Genomic DNA, 22,258 nt, shown 5'->3' on the forward strand with positions numbered 1-22,258 from the left:
AGCCAGGAAAGGATGGAAAATGAGCTGTATGAATAAGAAAAGACAATACTGATGGGCCCAGTGCTGGGAGAGGACATGTAGGGATGGCCATGATCTGTCCTGGTACACAAGTGTGACTGCAAATTATGGCCTACTTGGTGCAAGAGAACAAAACGGGCCCTCAAGCAAGCTTTCTCTCAGCTGTTGCTCTTCCTCTCAACACCTTGAAACAGCTACTGCAATTTGTTTCTGCCCTTCCAGGCTAAAGAAACACATCTGTGGTTATCAGGAAGACATGCATACAAAGTCCCCAGGCTACCCACTGCTGAAAACGAGATGTGCACGCTGTGACCTAATTACATCTAACTAATATTAATGTGAAAACAGTTCTGCTCTTGTCTGAGGTTCCAGCAGGCAGAATTGCACAGAAGCTCTAATAAAAGAATAAGAACAGCCAGCTGGACTTGTGAAATGGGAGGGTCCATACTACCGTGTTTCCCCGAAAATAAGACCTAGCCAGACAATCAGCTCTAATGCATCTTTTGCAGCAAAAATTAATATAAGACCCGGTATTATATTATATTAATTATAGTATAGTATAGTATAGTATAGTATAGTATAGTATAGTATAGTATAGTATACCGGGTCTTATAGTAAAATAAGACCGAGTTATATTATATTATATTATATTATATTATATTATATTATATTATATTATATTATATTATACTGGGTCTTATAGTAAAATAAGACCGGGTCTGATATTAATTTTTGTTCCAAGACGCATTAGAGCTGATTGTCTGACTGGGTCTTATTTTCGGGGAAATACAGTAAAACATTACACTGAAACTTACTATTTTATTCTTTTGGCATCCTAATTATCAAGAGTAAGAAACATAAAACACATTCTCTAGCTTCTATTAATGTACTGTAATTTTATTTCTTAGTGAATAAAGGCCTTCAAGAAATTCCCATGCTAATCAGCTAATAAGTTCATGGATCTTTCTTTTGTAACTAATAGTAGTTCAAAATACCTGTAAGTGTGGCCATGATGCCTCCAGGGTAGGTTCATCTTCTTCTGGATCAAATTCATTGCTGTCACTGGGAGGGAGAGTTCTGAATATATTGCAAGATACCTAAAAATAAACAAGCAGCAGAGTTAGCTGGAAGCACCTCCTGGGCAGCCTTACACAAGGTCTTTGCAGCCAGGCGAAGGGAACCCAGATGCCAGATGACAGGAGCACCACCAAACTGGAACAGGGACCTCTTTCTCTAGGCTTTGAGGTCAGGACCACCTCCAGGCAGAGCTAGAAAGCTAGCGTAGCACCTTCTACCCTCTGCAACAGTACTCCATCCTTATATGGCCATTCCCACCCCAGGTCCCTGTGATCGTGTACCTTCCATCAAAGCCTGCTCTTGGTTACTTACCAGAGTCAAGCATGCTTCTAATGAACCAATTTATACTAAGATATAAATTACTGCTAATGGGCTTCATGTATTTTCTTTCTCAGGCTATTCACAATTTGCAAATTTACAGTTGAACTAATGGTAAAATTACAGGCATTCACAAAAAGTACATCAGAAAAGATTATTTTGAAACTTTTCTAACATGCTTAAAAATCATACCTCAGTTAGCTTACAAAAGAATAACTGCCCAGGGTAAGATATATCTGGGATACAAACCTCTCTAAACCAGACATTCCTTTACCATAAGCAACTTTAAAATTTAATCTAGTTGCTCAAAGAATGGCCATGAGTTGGTTACTGTTGAAACTGGGTGATGAAGAGATGAGGATTCATTATACTATTAGACTATTTCTACATATATTCTAAGATTTCTATAGCAAAATGCTTATTTTTAAATGCTATTGCAACTATTCTCAGGGTTCCTTTTCCATTTCTTTTCTGTTTCTTGTCCTATTTGTACTCACCTATCCTCTTCTAAGTATCCTAATATGTGAGTTATGCCTTTAATTTCAAGATAAAAATGGGCTCTTGAATTTGTTTGAAAAAGATTATTGCTGCCAGGAGAGAGTTAAAAATCAGAGCTTACCGCAATTGCCTTCGAGCCTAGCTCACAAGTCAGTGGCTGAAAGACTCAACGTATGGGCCAGTTTAACCATACAGTTCAGCTCCAAAATCAGGAGATTACAACTGGGTCAGCCATGGACGGGGCGTGGAGGGGATCTCTAAATCCCCTAGATTTTCTGCAACATTTTGTATGTGTGAGTGCAACTTGGGAAAAGATCCAGTTGCCTTCATCAGATTTTCAAAATATTTCCTAGATCTAAAAATGGTTAAAAACCACTGCCCAAAATGGTAAATTTGCTTCCACTAAATCTTCCTTTATCACTAGCAGCCACTTCTGATTTATGGCCCAGGGTAAATAAAGTATTAAATAAGTAACGTTATTAAATAGGTAATGGCAGTGCCATGCTTACACAAATACATCATGACCACAAGCAGCCACCAGCATGACTCCCTACCATATAGCAGCTTTGTAGAGAGTCTACGTGACTGGATTAAAAAGCATCAAGACATTTCTAAAGTAGCAAACTGTCTCTATATTTAAATAGATGAGGCTCTAGCCTAAGCCTTCTATTTTATTCATTCAGGAACAAATTATCAAAAATGAACAAAAGAAAAAATAAAAGGATTTATTTTTCAACTATTTGATTTTAATCTACACTAGTGTCAATGCAAAGGAGAAAAAACAATTTAAGAAATAAGTGTCTTCGAGGTAGCCTAATTCATTTTCATACTAAAGACATTATAATAAACAGTGAACATTGGAATTAAAACTTGAAGGCCCTGGCCTGACCTCCAATAAGTGATTATTCGGACAGAAAGCAAGGCTTGGGGGGGGGGGGGGGCGGGGGGGGCGGTGACAGGCACAGATGTTAAAATCAGATAGAAAATCTTGGATTAGGAGTTCCGCTGAGTAACCTCCAGAATCAGAACACGTTAAAGACTATTTCATCTAGCTTTTTCATCTTATAAATAAGAAAAGTGAGGTTCAAAGAGCTTATGAGTTTCTCAAGGTAACACGGTGCCATGATAGGGTTGGGTTTTCAAGGCTCTTTCTCTGGCACCCACATCCACCTCCACCCCTGAAGACCATGTAAGGACCTCACTTCTTTATATCTCTCTCTTTTTCCTCTGATTTGACCTCCCCCCACCCATTTCTTTTATCAGTTTTATTACTCTTTCATTTTCTCATCTCTCCTTCCCCATAATCTCTTTACCAGGCCCTCAGTGTCGCCCATGGGCACTGTTTACCTACCTGAGGGCATTCAGGTGTAAGCTGATGACTTTCCTCAGTATTAACAGGGAAATACAACAATCTCTTCATCCTTGCTGTCTGGTTCAGACCCCCATCATCAAACATCTTGATTATTATAATAGTTTCCTCTCTGGTGTTCCGATTCCTCCCATCCGTCCTTACGTCCCCTAATTAGAATTTGGGCCCCTTAAGGACTCCTTACTAATTTCTGAATGCTTAGCACCTAATATACAATAAATGGAAATAATGGGGGTTGCTGGATAAATCTGAATTTCATATAAATAAATAATTTTTAGCTCAAGTATGTCCTCCATGTTGCATGGACACACCTAGACTAAAAAAACTATTTGTTTTTTTACCTGAAATTCAACTGTAACTAGTTGCCCTGTGTTTTTATTTGCTAAATCTCAAAGCCCTAAAATGACATTAACATTAACTAAGAACGTCTGCTGGCTACAACCCAGTGTGACTCAGAACTGGCACTGTAGCGTCCGGGGGAAGAGAAGGAAAGAGGGGATACTGCTGCAGGCCCAGCACAGGACCTACCAGCTGCTGGCTTTGAGGGACTGGGGGCTCTCTTATTTTTCAGTTCGTTAGTTCACTGGTGATTACTATTAACTATGGTGTAAGAAAATAAATTTCAAAGTCTTGGCCAAATGTGAAAGAGGAGACTAAAATGTTCCCAAGTACACGCATGGCCCAATAAGGAAAAAAAGAAGAAGCATTTAGGCATATTTTCATCAAGTTTTGATTAAACAAAAAACTTACTACTTTTTGACTTGCAATATAAAAATACGACGATTCATATTTTTAAATAGTTATTTAAATTACTGCAGAAAAAACAACTCACTGTGTGTGTGTGCCAACCCCTTTAGCTCCATAGAACTACTTACTAATTTTACACCATGATTTTGGATGATATTTTTTTTGTTGTTTAAGGAAAATGATTAGCAAATTATAAAAGAACAGAATGTGGTTGGTACCTAGTAACTACTCACTAAGTATCTACCAAGATCAACACTGAACAAACCAGAGAGTAAGGACAATACAGTTAAAGTTATTAAAAAACAAAAAAACTAGTAAAAGAATAGTTTAAGTTTCTATTAGTTATATATTTGTTAGCACTATTATTATTTAAGGATTAGGTAAACAGGCATGCAATGTGATCAGGGGACCACTTTTACTACAGTATAGCACTGAGGCAACTTAAATCATCTTCTCTGTGCTTCACAATAATAGTTTCTAGATGATTAGGTGTCATCGCTCGGGGATAAAAGCTGATGAATGAGCTGACCTCAAGAATATTTCTCTTTTATCTGTGAAACTAATGTCATACAATTATGCAATACTGCAAGTATATCAACTGTAAATACAAAAATGACATGATAGCTATAAAATGAATTTTCTTGAGATTATATCTAAAAAGTAAATTTTCTAATAAAATAAAGGACTAAGTGAATGATGTTCAATAGAGAACATTCAATCAAATTAAAGTATCATTATTCCTTTAGCACTATTTGTATTAAGACTTCATGTTAAGTAATGATTTCAATAATATCCCTGAATTTTTTCATCCAGTTCATTCCTTCATTCACTCATTACATAATCCATCATATACTGAAAAGAAACAAAATAATTTAATCAAGCATTTAGAACCAGAGGGAGGATCCAGTAAATGCTAGGTCATCCTGCTTTACTCTCATGGTATTTTGTGTTAACCCAACAGATGCATCCAAATAGATATGGCAAAACGAAATCCTGAAACAGGAAAATCTCACAGTAGTTTATCAACACGGCAAACATGGATACAATTTTTAAAAACAATTACATGCAAAACAAAAAATGTGAACACAAGCGAAACTTACTTTAAATTCTAACAAAGTTTACCTAGATACCCTGTTATGCTATGTTTTATAGCATAAAAACAATAATAAGCAACATACATATAATATTAACTTACTTTTGGTAACACCAAACTTAAGAATTCTTAATGATCCCAATGTTAAAGAACCTTCCAAATCTGACTCTTAGCCCCTTTTAAAGTAATTGCAGATAATTATGGATAAATATCTTTTAAGCCAATGCTTTGATTAGGGGGAAAAATGGCAAAATTTTTAAACTTTTAATTGGGACTTAATTTAATTCACTGGCAATTTGTTCAATCAGTAATTTGTTCTAAAGCTAAACTATGTATTTTAATTACCACAATAAATCTACTATAGTTTCCACTTCTGACTAGGTATATAGTTTCTTCTTAAACCTCGATTATCTATGTAACAAACCACAGCTGTTTAAAAGTTATCTGAACTTGTGAAACCATCAAGATCCCTATCCTAAAGACTTTATTCTAAATAGCAGAAATTTAATTAGATTGTTGTGACAACTTCCTAGATTATAAGCCATCCACTGCAGCTCTAACTTTATTCGCTAAGATATTAAACATGTAACTGTCACTGCTATGGAATATTACAAATACGATAAAAATTTTCAGACAAGATTTTCCATTAGTTATTATTCTAAACATGTTCACTTGAATTACATATGATTCCTTGAGCCAAAATGATCCCCACAATGCCCTTGTCTGCCACACATACAGGTCTCAACAACACAATAAGGACTAAACACATAGGTGTGGTCATCCAGTAAGGTTGTACACATTTTTATCATAAAACCACTTTTGTGGACAAAGCTCTAAACCTCTGAGAAACCATTCACTGAACCAGAACCAAAGATAGAGTGCACTATCTACATGTGACTAAGAAACAACATGTACTTGTGACAGTTGTGAGGTTTGTTTCACAACACCCGGAAATCTAGAGGAACATTTAAAAGATTTCTAAAGTTAATGTCTACAACCTTATTATCATTACACATACATTGCCACACTTTAAAACTGTATTAGCAGGGCTTTCTAGGACAGAGTAGGTCTTCTTTTAAAGCTGATTTCTGAAATGAGGCAGAAGGAACATCTTAAAATGATAAAAGATGCTTAACAGCCAGTTGAAGAAAGGGAATAATAATAAGAAAAAAAAAGAAGTTTAAAAATTTATATTGCCCAATTAGAATTTTAAAATATGTAGCCAAATTCAAAAAAACAAGATTAAGTAACAGAAATTCTGGGCACGTACTATTTTCATTTTCCTAACTCACAAGGGTATCATTTTTACTTATACTTCCCTTATCAAGTATTTCCCTCAAAATCTACTAGGTAGACACACTGTTCTGATTTATACAGACTAAAAAAATCTGTTTTCATTGTTATTGTTGCTGCTGCTGCTGTTGGTAGAAGTGTTTAACTGATAATTGTTATGATCAATTGGTGTAACTGGATTTAACATATAATGATTGTTTCTGAAAGTAATTTGTTCTCTTTAGACATTCAGTTTCTAGAAGGAACAGAATGTTGACAACTGGACAGAGAAAAGGAATCTGTCAAGGAGAGATCAAGAACAGAGAATCAACAGAATTTGAATAAATCAAGTGTGAATACAAGGGACAGTGTTGAATATATCAATATTTAGTTATAAGGAGACAAGAGGGAGAAAGTATGTGAAGAAAAGACAAGAAAGGATCCTTTTGTTCCACTCTCTTTGACTTATCCAAGCCTATCAGATGACAGAGATGCCACAAAGGCTGGAAGAGATTGGAGGTGGGGGGATGCAAAGGAAGGAGGAAGACATTTGAATTGAGTCCCATCCATGCACATTTATATAAAGTTCAAAACATGCAAAACTAATTGACAGCATTAATTACCCTGCCAGGAGAGAGGATTCAAACCCAGAAAATCGGTGCTCTTACAGTGCCACATCCAGTCATATTTAAAATGGGAACTCTGTATGAGAGGGCGGCACTGAGCAGTGGGTTTGCCTGTACTGAGACTGGCTGGGCTATCTCCTCACCACCATTAACTTTCACCCCTCTAGGCACTCTCCTTTAATTGGTGCCTTTGGGTCTTTTAAGCTCCAGAAGAATCATCTATCTCCTGAGTAGAGACATAAGGGATCTGGGAGCAGAGGTGGGCTGCGGTAGAGGACATTCCCATTCAATGTGCTCCCCTACTTTCAGAAAGGTGCCCACTGCTCTCAGCCGTGCCTAATGAGTCAGACTCCCTCCAGTTGAGCCTCTCCATAGACTAAACCTTCTTCCATTTTTTGCAGGGATTTAGGATAAGCAGTCACATGTCTGGCTGGTGTTGGGGGAGTGAGATAGGATCAAGAGTTCCAGATACTTCTTAATATAAACTTTCCACCAAGTCGCCTGCTTTTGCCCCCAAGCACCTTTACTTTGTAAGTTATCTTTCTAAACCTTCCTGGAGTTAATGTGGTACGTGTTGGCTACTTCTGGACTTTCCTTGCTGCTACTTAGGGTTCAGCTTTATGTGATCGGCCAAGGCAGAGACCACCAGTTCACTAACTTTCTAGTTTCCAAAATGTTGATTCTGAGATCTCCTCTGCATTTCGCTTTGCTCTTGTGAATTTTATTTCTTTTCAGTAATTTTTGTGTAATTTCAAGAAGTAAAGGAAGTAAACACATGCATTCAATTCCCACTACTTACTCAAAAGTTAGTGACTATTATGTTATTTCTTCCATTCTCCAGGAAATAGTGTTAATTCAAATAATTTTACTTTCTTATGCGAATATATCAATCCCGTTTTAGTGGGAAAGAATCCAAGAAAACCAAATGGCAGCGGCTCTAACCTTAGCCAAGGTAAAGTGAGAGATTCCCACTTCAGTATTCTTTCTCAGAATGAGAAAGCGTGAAACAAAAGCATAGTCTGGACACTGGGATTCTGAATACAGACATCAAACAAATGCCTCAGAGTCATCATGTCACCCAATGAACAAGTAAACAAATTTCAAAAACAATCAGCACTAGAACTCAAGGCAGAGCAAGGCAAATTCCTTGGCATGATGCTCTCCTCTCAATAATCAGCTGTCATCTTTTCTGTTGTGCTTTCTGTTTCCAGGCCACACGGATGTCTTAATTCTATACTTCTAGTTACATACAGAGCAGTTCTGACATCTCACTAGATCTCAAACTGAATCCAGTCAAAACCAATCTCATCCTCAATGACCTCCTCGTCTCCGTAAAAGAGATTCTCTTCTCACCTTCCCCATATGTCTCATCCTTTGGAGTTTTCTTTAACTCTTCCTCTCCTTTATCTGCTTTATGCAACTTATCAACAAGACATGTTATTTATTCCTTCACACCGTCTCATTGTTGCTCATCGTCGTGTTAATTTTAATAGTGGAAATTTGGAAACAGTTTAAAGGTCCCAAATTGGGAAAATAGCTTAGTAAGTAATAATATATCCACATAATGGTATATTAGGCAACCATTAGAATGATGCGTTTTTTTCCTCACTCAACAACTATTTCCCAACATCCTGGTTAACCCAGTTTCATTCCACTCTAATCCAATAAATCGTTTCAAGGAGGTAAGGTCTCTCTCCAACCACTTTGGGTAAATTAAAACTGGTTTAAGCCAATCTTCCTTTCACCAAGAGATGAGCAAGGGCATGAGATACAATTCTGGCCAATGGCACAGGAGGAGATGCCTGATGACCTCCAGAAAAGTCCTCTCACTCTTTTAGTAAACCACATAAGACAGAAAAACTCCTGTTTTACTGCTTGCAGACCTTTTCTTTGAAAATGCCATTTGTGGAGCTGGTTCAGCCAACTTGTGAGCATGAAGAGAACAAAAGCAACGTGCTGAAGGTGACAGAGAGGAAAAAGGAATGAACCTAGACTTTTGATGACTTCATCATGCCACTGAATGAATTAATAACACTAGAATTACTCTTTCTGTGGGTTTTCGAAATGTGAAATAATAAATATTATTTTATCTAAGCCAAAAAAATGATGTGTTTATTGCATATTAAGTATATATCAATTTTTTTTTAATTTAAGTGGAAAACCTCATAAAAAAATAAGATTAGGAGGAAACTGGCCAAAATGTGAACGACTGAATTTAAATAATGAAACTATGGGTGAGTTTTTTCCTCTTGGTTTCCTTTTTTTTTGATAAGCACATGGAAAAAATACAGGAGATGGGGAGTTCCTTTACATACTCCATTTCCTCTTCCTTTGGCATCATCTGACAAGATTAGGACATCAGCCCTCTGCCATTGGCCATCTGGGTTAAATCTCACAGCCAAAACGTCCTTAAAGGAGCTGGCAGAGGGCACAGACTTCCTTTGTGGGGGCTAAAGAAAAAGAATATCATTTACATTTCACCTCCTGTTCAAAAATCGTAGCAACTCCCTGCTTGCTGTCTATGTCTACAATACAAGATTAAGTCTAACCTCCTCCACTGCTTGCCAAAAACCTCTGTAATCTAGACCCATCCCTACCTCCCCACCTTATTACCCACAAATTCCAACCATGAACCCTCCACTCCCATTAGGCTTCTATTTCAAGATTAAATTTGCTTAAAATAAGAGATGTTTTACCTGCTGAAAGGGTGACAGTAACGTTAAATTAATTCTCCCTAGAATCTGTTATCCGCACATAAAACCATCGTTGGGAAATAATATTTCACACACAGACAACAATATTGCACTGTCTCCAAAATTGGAAATGTAGCAGTGAATCCAAAAGTGAAGATTGTTGATATTAAATCTTGGAATCCAAAAATAGAGGTGTAAACACTGCAATAGGCATAGTGCTTACCGTGTATAAACACAGAGCAGGCCGTCACCCTGCCGGCGCTCGCGTCGAGCACTCAGGCCCCACACAGGCTGGCCTATGATACCAGGTTTTGGCTACATTTCCTCATGCGTGGACTAAATCCCCAAAAAGTACTAAAATTGGTGAACTAAGTGATAGCTGTAAGAACCAAAGTGCACAAGTTGATAAAACAATAACATCACACAGCTTTTTTGAGAACACATATATTCTAACACCTGCTTTGACCACTTTATGGTTCAGAATCAGCTAATGCTAAGAGAAAAATTAAACCTCTTGATTCTGAATTTAAATACACACACACACACACACACACACACACACACACACACTACTTGAGGCTCCTGATGTTCGTTTCTGGCTACTGAATACATGTTCTTATTTGAAATCACTAAAAACAATCAGGAAACAAAACCAAAACTGCCACTGTCCCCTGCTCTGTGTAGGTGTATATGTCTCTCTGTGTCTCTGTGACCATTCATTAGTAAAACAAAGCCCTAAGCTAGCTGGTGAGTAATGAAAACAAAACCACACCTGAAGACATCTGACCACACTCGTAGATTAACATTGCTCCTTACGTGATAGTTCTGCTTCATAACTAGGCCACTACAAGGGAGGGCGGGACAGCCCTCCCTCACAGGCCTCAGTGAGGCTTGTCGGCCTCATGGGGGGGGGGGGGGGGCGCGGCAGGAGTGTGGATGTAAGTTCCCCAGAAAGAAACCAAGAGAGGGCTCTAGAAAAAGGAACTGCCCACCAACCCTGTTAGCTTCTATTTTAAATGTGCATTTAGATCATTGCCTTCCGATTAATTTACCCCTCAAATAACTGCTCCCACTTTCCAGAATAGGGCATAACGGACTCCCCACTTAGTACCTAATATCAGTACAAATACAAAACTCAATTTTCCAGACCTTCTCTAGTGTCCAAGCTTAACAAAAATTTTCTTTTATAGAAGAAAAAGCCAAAAATTCCCACAAAAGAAAGAGGCCTACATTATTCCAGAATATTCTACCCTATTCTCACAAAGGCCTTAACTTCTTCAGAAAGGGAAATCCCACAGTGTTTCAAAGCAGCCCATTTAGTACCTAACACTATCTGTCCAGTTCCTAATCCATTTGTTACCTACATTCTGAAGGGTTAGGAAACATTCTCCAATATAGGCTGCTTATCCATTGTATTAAAAAATAAACCCGTTCTCCAACTTACCAAAGAGTTATAAGCAGTCCTATTTTTATTCAGAAACATCCCCTCTTCTATGTGTCACCCCTACTCTCCTGGCTATGCTTCTCCTTGCCCAGGATCTGCCTGCTGCCTTAGGCCCTGGTCTTTCCAGTTTTCCCTTCTCCACTGCTCAGCCAACCCCCACCATTCTCTATTCATCATTATAATGACATTTTTACTCTAAAAGTCCCTTATCTTATCCTTACTTTCCAGAGGCAACTTCCTCTGCAGAAGTCACTGGATAGCATATTTCTTGTTTTCATGTACAGATCAAATTTGGCTTTTCACATTGGTCAGTAGCCAACTACCTCCTGGAAATGACCTGCTCATTGTTTTCTTGCCAAATTCTTGCCTCAAGCATTACTGTCTCTGAGAATTCCACATTGAGGACACATCTTTTCTCCGTGATTTTTTTTCCCCTGCTAATAATGCACCACTGTAGTGTAACCAGCTCTCTCCTTAGACAATCAAACAGTAAGTCCCGCTCATTTCTGTCTCACCTCAGTACAGAGACAGCTGAACCATATAAACTAGCACCGAGTGCTAGAATTACCCAGGACCCACCAAAGGCAATATTTCCCAACCATTTTATCATCCATTTTCTTGATGGATTTTTCAGAAGTCCTTATACCTATAACCATAATTTCAGTCTCAAGTTTAAATTAAAAGGTGAGAGAGAAAAAGAAACTTGAATGCAGTACTGTGACTTATCCTGCCAGCTTGGAGGAGTGAGGGGACGAGTAGAAGTAGTCTCCTCATAGTGAGATGACAGTATTGGATAGATCAGCGCTAGACAAGTCACAGCTGTCAATTTTAAGTACATTGAAAACTGAACGATCTGTAAAGCAGTTAAGCCAGAAGGACAGCTTGTAAATGAACCAAATAGCAATCATGAGTAGCTCAGTTGCTTCCCGAGTGAAAAACGGCTCCTTAGCACATTTGAATAAAAACTAAACACAGTAAAATCCCTGTCAAGATTCCTTAAGAGGGAATGTTAGCAGGAGAGAAATGGTAAATTATTAATGTAGTATGGACACGAATATACAAGTATATAAAGAAAATGTCCATTTAGGTTAACTACGGACAGTATATGTACATATACATATAATTATACACACTAACATATACAGATTTACATACAGAGTCCTACAAAAAAAAAGAACTGAAAATAAAATTTCCCAGAGAGAATTAATTTTAAAACCAACAGTCAGGAAAAAAGATATGGAAAGTCATCTTAAAGAGACAAAAAAGCTGTCAGGCTAGCAAGACTTCGTTATAACTAGAAAAACTGACTAATCCATCTAAAAGAAAAGTCTAGCAGAAGTGGTAGAGGTGGTATACCACGAATGACGATGATAATAATGACATTACAACAACCACATAAAGTTATAATGGGGTAACAAGCTTAAGAGGGTTAAGATTCATCTACGATCACAGCTAAGTAAGTGGCAGGAGTAGGCCCAGGTCTGCCTGTCTATACCACCAATCCAGGAAAGACAACACAAAGGAAAAGTGGGCTGTACACACATAAGTGCTTCCAAGGATTAGGGGCAATCACGGAGCTAGAGGGATGTTCCAATCATCTAACTCCCTTGCTGCAAATTCAGGCTAATCAAGCAACTTAAGGATGCCCTGTCTGCTGATAGAGCTTCCTGCTTCTAATGGCGGGACAGAGAGAAGAGGAATGGAGGCAGCCCATGGACTTGGGGGACAGGATCATCTCAAGGACTGTAGTTTGGGTGGAACAGAGTTTTGAATGACACACCCCTCCTCCTGGGCTCCTCTCACCTCCCCACCCCCCCAAATCACCATGCACTTAGATACTGGGAGGGAGTTGTAGGGCAGGAAAAAGGGTTAAGAATCATTAGTACACACCTTTGTGAAGAATCTCAGGATTAAGTACTTGACTACAATCCTAAACTATGTAACTATTGTTGACAACCTACCAAAACTGACACAAGATGAAATAGAAAATCTGAAGTGTCAGGCATGTATTTAAGGATTGAATTCACTACCAGAAACCTTACCACAGAGAGAACTCCAGACTCAGTGGGCTTCTTTGGTGAAATCATTCTAACGACTTCATTTTTCCTCTTTGGTTACTGCCATAAATGGGAAGTCCCTGCTCCTTTTCAATCTCATCCTATATTTTCCAACAGAGCAGCATCTAGTAGACCACTGCACACGTGGTAAAATCAAGCTTAAACCATTTTGAAGTCCAATATATCTTTGAACATTTAATCAAAAGCTACAAATCTTTTACCACAAAAACACACAAAATTTTGCAGTCAACATCAGAGAGTCCACTAACCCCACGAAAACCAATCTGTAGACACCCTACGATGCTAAATGAATACTGTTAAATGAGCATTAACTAAAGAAGCACAGATAGTTAAAGATGGTAATCAAGGAAAGCACAAAGGGCCTGCCAGTTTCTCCACCCTCTGGTAAATGACAAATGATAACAATCTTCTCCTAACATTGAGCAGTGAATTCTTTCTGATTTCATTCTAAAAATGTCTTTTGGTAATCTTTATTATCATAACCTTCATTTCTTTTCTAAGTACCAAGGAATTCTTTACTTCCTAATTTACTTCTCAGGTCCCTATCCTCAAAATTTACCAGTAACTTCAGTTCCCAAATAACTTTCTCAGATACCACTCCATTCTCTTCCAGTATTTATATTTCCAATCGTGTAAGCAGTCCACCTCCACCGCCTTGCAGCTCCGCTCAAAGGCTCACATCTTATCTCCACTGGGTCTGAAGAGTCACCTCCAAGGCAAATTCTGGCCAGGTTGTGTAGTTATATTCCTTATCAAATGTAGGAAGATGAAAAATGGAAATTTCATATTCCCCGCTGGTAGCTATTGTTCCCAAGGCTACTTTTAGATAGTTGTTATTGTATGAAAAGAAACTGTCCTTCAGCCAACTGAGTTATGTAGTGACATTAACAAAGCACTCCTCTAAGTGTCTGTGTAGGCAGACTCTGAGACCTTTCATTACAACTTCACAATTTTCTTCAAAACCATATTATTCTATTGAGAGGATAACCAGAGTTGTGATATCCAGTTAAATCAAAGAATGTACAAAAGATAAAGCACTCAGCTAACCCAATGACAGGGTATAATTTGAGAGTGGGGAAAAAAAAGTTAGTGGTGGCCAAGAAACAATATAAAGGGCTCAAGGAAAGGCTTCAATAGAACAGATGAAAAAATTGTTCAACATATTTTATCTTAAAATTATATTAGATTTGGAAAAATCACATTCTACAATTTGAGGTATAGAGACCCGTAACCACAGGTTAGGAGTGGGGCAGACTTTGAAACCAAGAAAAGCCAAGTCATAAAAACAAATATGAAAACAATAACAGCAAACAACAAGTGCGACAAGGTATACTTTCTGCAGGAGAGAAGTGACAGCATTGTACTCTAAGCAAAAGAGTACACTCAAGATTGCACCACTGTACGTGCAATCGTTATCTACGGTCATCATCTCAACGTCCTCCTATTTCACGCACTCCTCAACCCACTGGCTCCCACCTGTACCATTGTACTGATAATGCACAATTCCCTGGTATCACCTGGAATCCCATCACTTCTTTTTCTCCCTGCCCTACTCCCATGCAGATAATTACCAATCTCTATCTCCAGCTTTCCATATCTAGGTCTCCCATACCTTAAAGTTAGCACATCAAAAATCATTTCTTCAGCCTCCACCCAAAACCTGTTCTCCCTCCTGCTGTACCTTCCTCAAACAGCAGTACGACAAATTACCTAATTCCCAAAGCTATCCTAGACCCCTTCCTCTCTCACACTACAAACATCCACACAAATGCCAAGTGGCATCATTTTATCTCCTAAGTGAGTCTCAGATGCCATCCTTTCCTCTCCTTCTCTACTTCCACACCTGTGCTTGGTTTAGGGCCCCCACAACTTCTCTAATACAGTGGTCCCACAACAGCGTCCTCTCTGTCTTCAATTTCAGCCCCTTCCAATCTATCTGACCTGCTGCCATTACAATACAAATCTGATCATGTCACGCAACTGCTTAAAACTTTTCAATGGTTACCCATTGTGAGGTTCTTTCAAGATCTGGTTCACATCTACATCTTTAATTGCCACCATTCACCTCCTCCCATTCCCCAACTCACTCTCAGTCCCTCTCTCTCAATGCTGGAACAACACAGCACTATTTGTGTTTCTCTGAATCTATTGTGTTGGGGAATTCCTTTGCATCATGTAGTTCTCTTTCTCATTTCAACACTATTTCAGCACCTGGAAAACACGTATTCACCTTTAACACCCTACTGAGGCTTTACTCACTTTGTAAAGCCTTCCTTGACCACCCCTACCTACTTCCCATTTATCACCCTTTCTCTACTCCTTCCTCGCCTTGTACATACTTCTATTTATGCATATATGACATTATCTTATTATTTGTTCACACGAGTATCCTCTCTACCTGATTGTGAGTTTGTTGACAGAACAGGGTCGTGCCTTTTTTTTAATCATCAAAATGTAAAAGTATGGTTCTAAGTCATTCAATAAACATTATCTGTGGTTAACTAAACCAATGTCTTCACCAGAGAGATTTCATCTCTCACATCTGAAGTATCCCTGAGACATTTTCGAAAAGAAAGATATGTGAATATAAAGAATATAAAATACACAGAGTTTGAGTTTGAATAAAATAAATTAAGACAAGATTACTGGGAGAGCCAGAAATTCTAAGAAATCTTTCAAATGGATGCATGGCAACAGAATGAAAAAGAAAACATGAGCATAATGTGGTAAAAATACTGACTCAAGGACAGAAGCCTGACACTTGAGAAGCTGCAAAGCAGAACGTGCCAAAGCTAAAGGAACTAGAAGTCCTGCTGTTCATTTTTCCATCAGATATGACCCCAGGAGAAATACGTGCAACAAACCACTTACCTAAGCAACTACTTTGGACAAAGGTTTCTCAACTCTAAGAATGGCAGAACCCATTCTGAATTTCTTAGGCTGTGTTGACCGAGAAAGTTGGTAGTTTTCAGTGCCTGAGGGTGTGGGAAATCACCAGAAGTCCCTCCATTTATAACAGGAGAAACTGGGGCTTCGAGAGGAAATACTTACCCAAGATCACACCACTAGTTAAGTGGACGGTAAACAACGAGGACAGTGGCTTTCCACAGTCTGTGTTTAGGGTACTTTCCACTCCCCCACACTACTCCTCAGGTAAGTTAGGTGCTATATTGTTTATTTTGTTTACACATAAAGAGTTATTTTTCTTTCTTAATTCTAGCAGCGTGTAGGTGGTATCCAGACTTCATTTAAATGCTAAAAATGGCTTCCACAACTCATAGATTATTTTTATCTGCCATTCTTTCCTTCCCCTAACAGGAATAGCCACTCTCAAAGTAGAGGTCACACCAGGTTGGATCAAAAGCTTTTGGTAATATTGCTGACACCAGAACATGTCCTAAGTCATTACTTGTCCTAGTTTGTAAAACCTCGCTATCGCTTCATTGATATTTCATTAAAAGCACTGCCATTTCCTTCACTAATCCTAATGAAGCAGTTTCATTTTACTGTAACAGGAAAGAGGACTAGGTGGGGAGTGTTCAACAGGCAGGGTCATCTTGGAATTAGAGAATTTGAGAACAACTGAGACAACGGGGTACAACATCTCTAGCTGGCAGAGCATTTTAAGTCCACAAACAGGAACTCTGGGATCCACCAATGATTATAAAATCAAGTATCTACTAAGAAAATTATCAAAACACAATGATAATATTATAATATTGATTGAATGTCTGCCATGTGTTAGGACTGTTCTAAGAGCTTCAAACATCATCGCAAATTCCCACAAAATACCAAAAGGCAGGTATGACACACAAGGAAAGTGAGCGGTAGCAGCACCAAAATTTCTATGTACAAGGTGCTCAGAGGTGGCAAAATGGAAGGGAGTAGAGGTCACCAAGTGGGAACTTGGTTCCAACCCTGCTTATAGGGTGGTAAGCACTCTGCTTACTAGGTTGTACGTATGTATATTTGAGGTGGTGAGAACCTTGATGTACAAACAAAGCATAACAATTTTACTTTGGTGGACTATTCATGGCACAGGGTAAGAGTGACTATGGCCAACTTCCCCCCAATCCTACGTACCTCTTAGCACCACATGAAAACTGAGGGCCCCAAAGATGGAGGGTTCCATCTAAGGTGACAGAATAAGTGTGGCCAGAGCTGGTGCTTGAACCAGGTTTGTGTGGTTCCAAAGTCCTTTCTACTCTACCACACTACCTCCTCCTCTGTAAATGCCCTGAGTAGTTGAAGAACCACATAAAATTAGTAGTTAGCAATTTCACAAATCATGATATGTGAAAAATAAATTATACCTTTGAGAACCATAAACTACCACCTACAAAGCTAATTTTCTAATGCCCTAGAATACCATGCATGCTACAAATTCAACACCTCCTAAGATAGGCCTCAAGTATGTTTTAAATACACATTCACCACAACTGACAGAAATCTTTTTAAAAAATTTTTTGGCAAGGTGGGACGGGGGATGGGGGGGTGTGGAGGGAGGTGGTAAAGGAGAAGAGAAAATGGTCTCCTTTAATAGACCAAAGCTGGTTTAGAACCAAGCTGGTTCATAAGAATGAAAGAATTTTGGGATTTTTCCAAACATTTGGTTTAAAAACTGAGTAGAATCCAATGACATTCAATAGCTTAATCATGACTTGAGAGCCTGAAATGCTCATATTTCAAAAGGAAATTCATTTACTCATTCAACCAAGTCGAGGTAGGCCTGGGCTAGGTGGCATTATGGGGCCACAGAGATGTGCAGGGCATAGCTCCTGCCTAGAAGTGCTTACAGTCTACTGAGAAAAATCAGACAAATGTGTGAAAGGATTTTTAAAAAGCAGCAAATGAACAAATTTGCTGAAAAATCAACCCAATCTAAAAGGAGGAGCTGCCAAGAAGCTGAGAAACTGAAGGAAGGAAAAAAGTCTGGGTTTTTCAGGAACTGGTAGCACGTTAAGCCAGGTCTTGAACGGAAAGGAAGAAAGTGAATTAGTGACGGGGGGGGCAGGGAATACACGAAGGTCCAGGAACAGCAGGGGAAAGAAAGGCTATTAAAAACAAATCAGCAAATATACAGATGTTCTCACACAAGTGCATACTGATGTCTATACAAGGATAGTCATAGGATATTGGTTAAATAAATTATAGTACATCCACACAATGAAATATTATGCAGCTATAAGACTGAATGACAGTTTTATATGTACTGATATATATTATATATTGATAAGTGAAAAAAGCAAGGTACAGAGAGTGTGTATACTATGCCACCATTTGTGTTTACAAAAAACAGTATTTATACATATACGCTTGTATATGCTGACATTTTCATGGACTATCCATGGAAAGATGTAGGAGGAAGTTATAAACAGTGGATGCCTCTGTTGGCTAAGGATACGAGGAAGTTAAAACCAAGGGACCATCCTCTGCAGAAGGCAGGTGGACTGGAGAAGAGGCTACGTATCAGGTTAAGAGGCAGCATGCAAACTCCAGAGCAGGGTTTCTCAACAGCGGCACTATTGACATTAGAGCCAGGTAATGAATGCTTTGCTGTTGGAGCTGTCCTGTGCGTCATAGATGTTTAGAAGCATCTCTGGCCTCTCGCCACTAGATGCTGGTAGCACTCCCCCTCCCACCCCTAGTTGTGACAACCAAAAATGTCTGTTAGACATTGCCAAAGTGCCCTGGGAAGCAAAAGTGCCCCTGGTTGAGAACCACTGCTCAAGAGCCACAACGTTAATAGATAACTACAAAACATTCTATACTCTATTCCTGTAAATTAACAAAAATGTGATATACACTCAGATATGGATCTGAGGAACATATTGAATTTTGTTTTGAAATGACCTTCACATATCAGTCACAGTTTCTCAAGTTATGATAATATGCACTGACCCCTTTGCATCTCTGCAACACAATTTCACCAGTTAGTAAACCAGCCCCTACCCCCCCAACCCCCACCCCCAAATAGAATGCACTCTACAGATCCAAGATCTTCTAGGATGCCAAAGAAAGGCAATCCTCCCCCAGAAATCTAACAGAAAACTATATTTTGGCTCAGCTTTTGAAAAACTAATATAATTATTGACACAATAAAAACATAATTACTTGCATTATGCTAATGCTGCTTCTTTTAACTCCTAACAATCACACAAAGTGCAAAAACTGTTCAAAAATAATAAAAGACATCACCCCGATTTCAAGATGATAAAGAATGATTAGCTTAATGAAGCCAAGAGAGGCTTTAACTAGATTCTATATATCACAATTTTATTAAGCTTAAAGCCATTTCTAATATACCACAATGAATAGGAAGGAAAAAAAATCAAGACATCCAACTGGCTAGAATATTTTTCAAACACAGATCTAAAACTTTCGTTGATTCTCCTGTGTCTGTTCTTTTCCCAGTGCCAGAAATCCAGTAATAATACCCTGGCGATCTTGGCTTCATAGTTTGAGTCATTGATTTCTCCAATACTGTTGTAGATGAAAAGTTCTGGATTTGAATTCTCATGAAAGAATGCTCTTCAAATTCTAGTACTGTGCCGACTATTTGTGCTTAGCTCTCAGGAGGTTGGCTCTCTTTTGTGGAGGTGACCGCCAGTGACCTGACTCTGCAATAAATACACCTGTGAGTCGCTATGGAAGGTGCTTAAAAGTGTCCGCGGCGAAAAAAAGAAACTCACCATTCTAACTACTTCAGGGTAAGTCTGCTCTGTCAAACAGCCTCTGCTTATTGTAATGTAGTCCACCAGCTCATTAAGAGTGGAGCGCTTGTATTCTTTCATTTTAAGATCAGATAGCGTGTCCATGAAGTCAAAAATGACACAGCACTGCTGAAGTTTCTTTAGGAACAGTTCAGGCTGCTCTGAGGATGGAACGTCTAAGAAAAAAAAAGGAAATGGTGTAAGTCTGTCATCAATTTCTAGGTAACAGGAATTCTCTGTGAAAGTTACTTCAAAAGCAAGCTCAAAAAAATAAGAATCACATGACAACCGTGTTTTTCGTTTTTTTTTTAAACAGTTACACATGGGCAGGAGGGGATACCATATCCACTAGTTCAGACCTTGTCTTTGAAAACTACATGGTACCATCAGAATTGACAGCACTGCTATTCCACAACCAAAGACTGGCCAAAATCCCAAGAGCCATTAGAGAGTTGAAGCAAATTTTAACCAAAAACACCCCAATGTCAACATCCTTAAGCCAAAAACACCGAAAAAGGTCAAATTTCCCATTATAAGGTAAAAGCCAGAAGTTTTCACTGCTGGTTTAAATTAGTTTTACTAAAAAACTTCAAAGCAGAAATGTCAGTCAATTCATTTTAATTTCATGCTGACATCCTTGGTATTTAAAGCAACTGTTGTGTGTGTGTGTGTTTATATTTTTGGTTTTGTTTTGGCTTGATATCTATAAGGTTTCACTGTCAAAGAAACGTGAAAAATCAACACAATGAAATAATACCAACTCTCTCAAAAGAGCACATCAGTAATGGGACAATAAGAGCAATCTCTACTTAAATCTATGCTCTCTCTTTTGACACATCTGCTTCCATTACAGTGGGAGAAAACTACTAACATCATTATTAATATGTTCTCAGAATAAACATCTGTTCTTTTCTCACAAACAGCAGGTCAAGCATTTGGTTTGGTGTCATTTCTAAAAATATGTAGAAATTTTAGGTTAAAATCCACAGCTAGAATGGAAACTTGATCTACAGTTAAACTTGAAACATGCCAACTAAGTTGTAGATAGCCATTCCATTGCTATCTTCTTTCCACTATTTTATCCCCCAAACTGGAGCTTCCCTAGAAAGGCAATGCAATTATGACCAGAGTAAGCTTAGCTGCTTTCATCCAAGGCGATTAACTCATTAATCATCAAAACAGTCTTAGAGGTAAGCAGGTGGCATTATATTATTATTCTCTATTTTGCAAAAAGAAAAATAGAGCCGTCACTGAGGTCCCACGATGAATGAGTTATGGAGCTGGGCACCGTGCCCGGGTCTCTAACCACACTCTCATATTCCCTTTGTACTATTCAAGAAGGACTTTAACAATGTTTGGCCAGTCACTTGCAAACACCCTTAGTTGTCAGCCTGCAAGTAAATGCTTTATAGTGGCATCAAAGCATAGGCTACCTGCTCGGTGGAGGTAAATTCAACAGTTAACAGCACCCATCTTACAGCCACCAGCAGCCCCAGGGAAGAGAGTGAGGGCTAAGCTTCTATTCACAGGGTCCACATGACTCCTCTCCACAAGCCCACGACTCCTCACATCCCACAACCCAAGTGCTAGCCCCAGTACCCATGACCTCATGGGTAATTCCCCCCCAAACACTGCCTATGTTGACATCAACTTTAGAGTAAGCCTAAATGAGAATGGATAGGACACTGAAAGCATAGGATTTCTCTACCAGATGGAAGGGAACAAGAAGTAGTCAATTATTTTTGAAGGTATATAGCATCACTGCTACTCTCAGCAAAAACAAGTTATAAGGGCCAGCCCGGTGGCTCAGGCGGTTGGAGTGCGTCCTCTCAACCATAAGGTTGCTGGTTCAACTCCCACAAGGGATGGTGGGCTGTGTCCCCTGCAACTAACAATGGAAACTAACAACGGCAACTGGACCTGGAGCTGAACTGCGCCCTCCACAACTACGATTGAAACGACAACAACCTGACTTGGAAAAAATCCTGGAAGTGCACACTGTTCCCCAATAATAGCCTGTTCCCCTTCTCCAATAAAATCTTTGAGGAGGGAAAAAAAACAAGTTATAAATTTAGAAATTGTTGCTAACCAATGAGTTTCACCTCTCACCCCCATAGGTCCCCAAAGGCCTAAGGGATTTGAGTTAAGCCATGAGATATGTCTCATTCTATGCCCCTAGACTTACCCACTTTCAAAAGATCTAGCTTTAGACTATAAGAACTAAATTCAGTCAGATCAAACTTTCTCTTTAATTGTTATTTGCTGCACTGTTTAAAATAAGTAAATCAACAAAAACTAAACGGGGCTACTTA

The 22,258-nt window shown here is 38.8% G+C and overlaps 1 protein-coding gene across 3 annotated transcripts in view; it reads right to left on the bottom strand.

Annotated features, from left to right (window-relative positions):
- The window catches only part of PPP2R5E (protein phosphatase 2 regulatory subunit B'epsilon), a 132,971-nt gene that overhangs the window by 37,631 nt on the left and 73,082 nt on the right, over window positions 1–22,258 (bottom strand). For all 3 annotated transcript variants that reach the window (XM_019733634.3, XM_019733635.3, XM_019733636.3), the window contains exons 3-4: window positions 19,926–20,122; window positions 1,014–1,115 (exon numbers count right to left, since the gene is read on the bottom strand). In XM_019733634.3, the coding sequence (XP_019589193.1) occupies window positions 1,014–1,115; window positions 19,926–20,122 (299 nt within the window). The remainder of the gene's footprint in view (window positions 1–1,013; window positions 1,116–19,925; window positions 20,123–22,258) is intronic.

Source organism: Rhinolophus sinicus, chromosome 3 (genome assembly GCF_057876585.1).
Source record: "Rhinolophus sinicus isolate RSI-liver-muscle chromosome 3, RSI-T2T, whole genome shotgun sequence".
NCBI classification, from domain to species: Eukaryota; Metazoa; Chordata; class Mammalia; order Chiroptera; family Rhinolophidae; genus Rhinolophus; species Rhinolophus sinicus.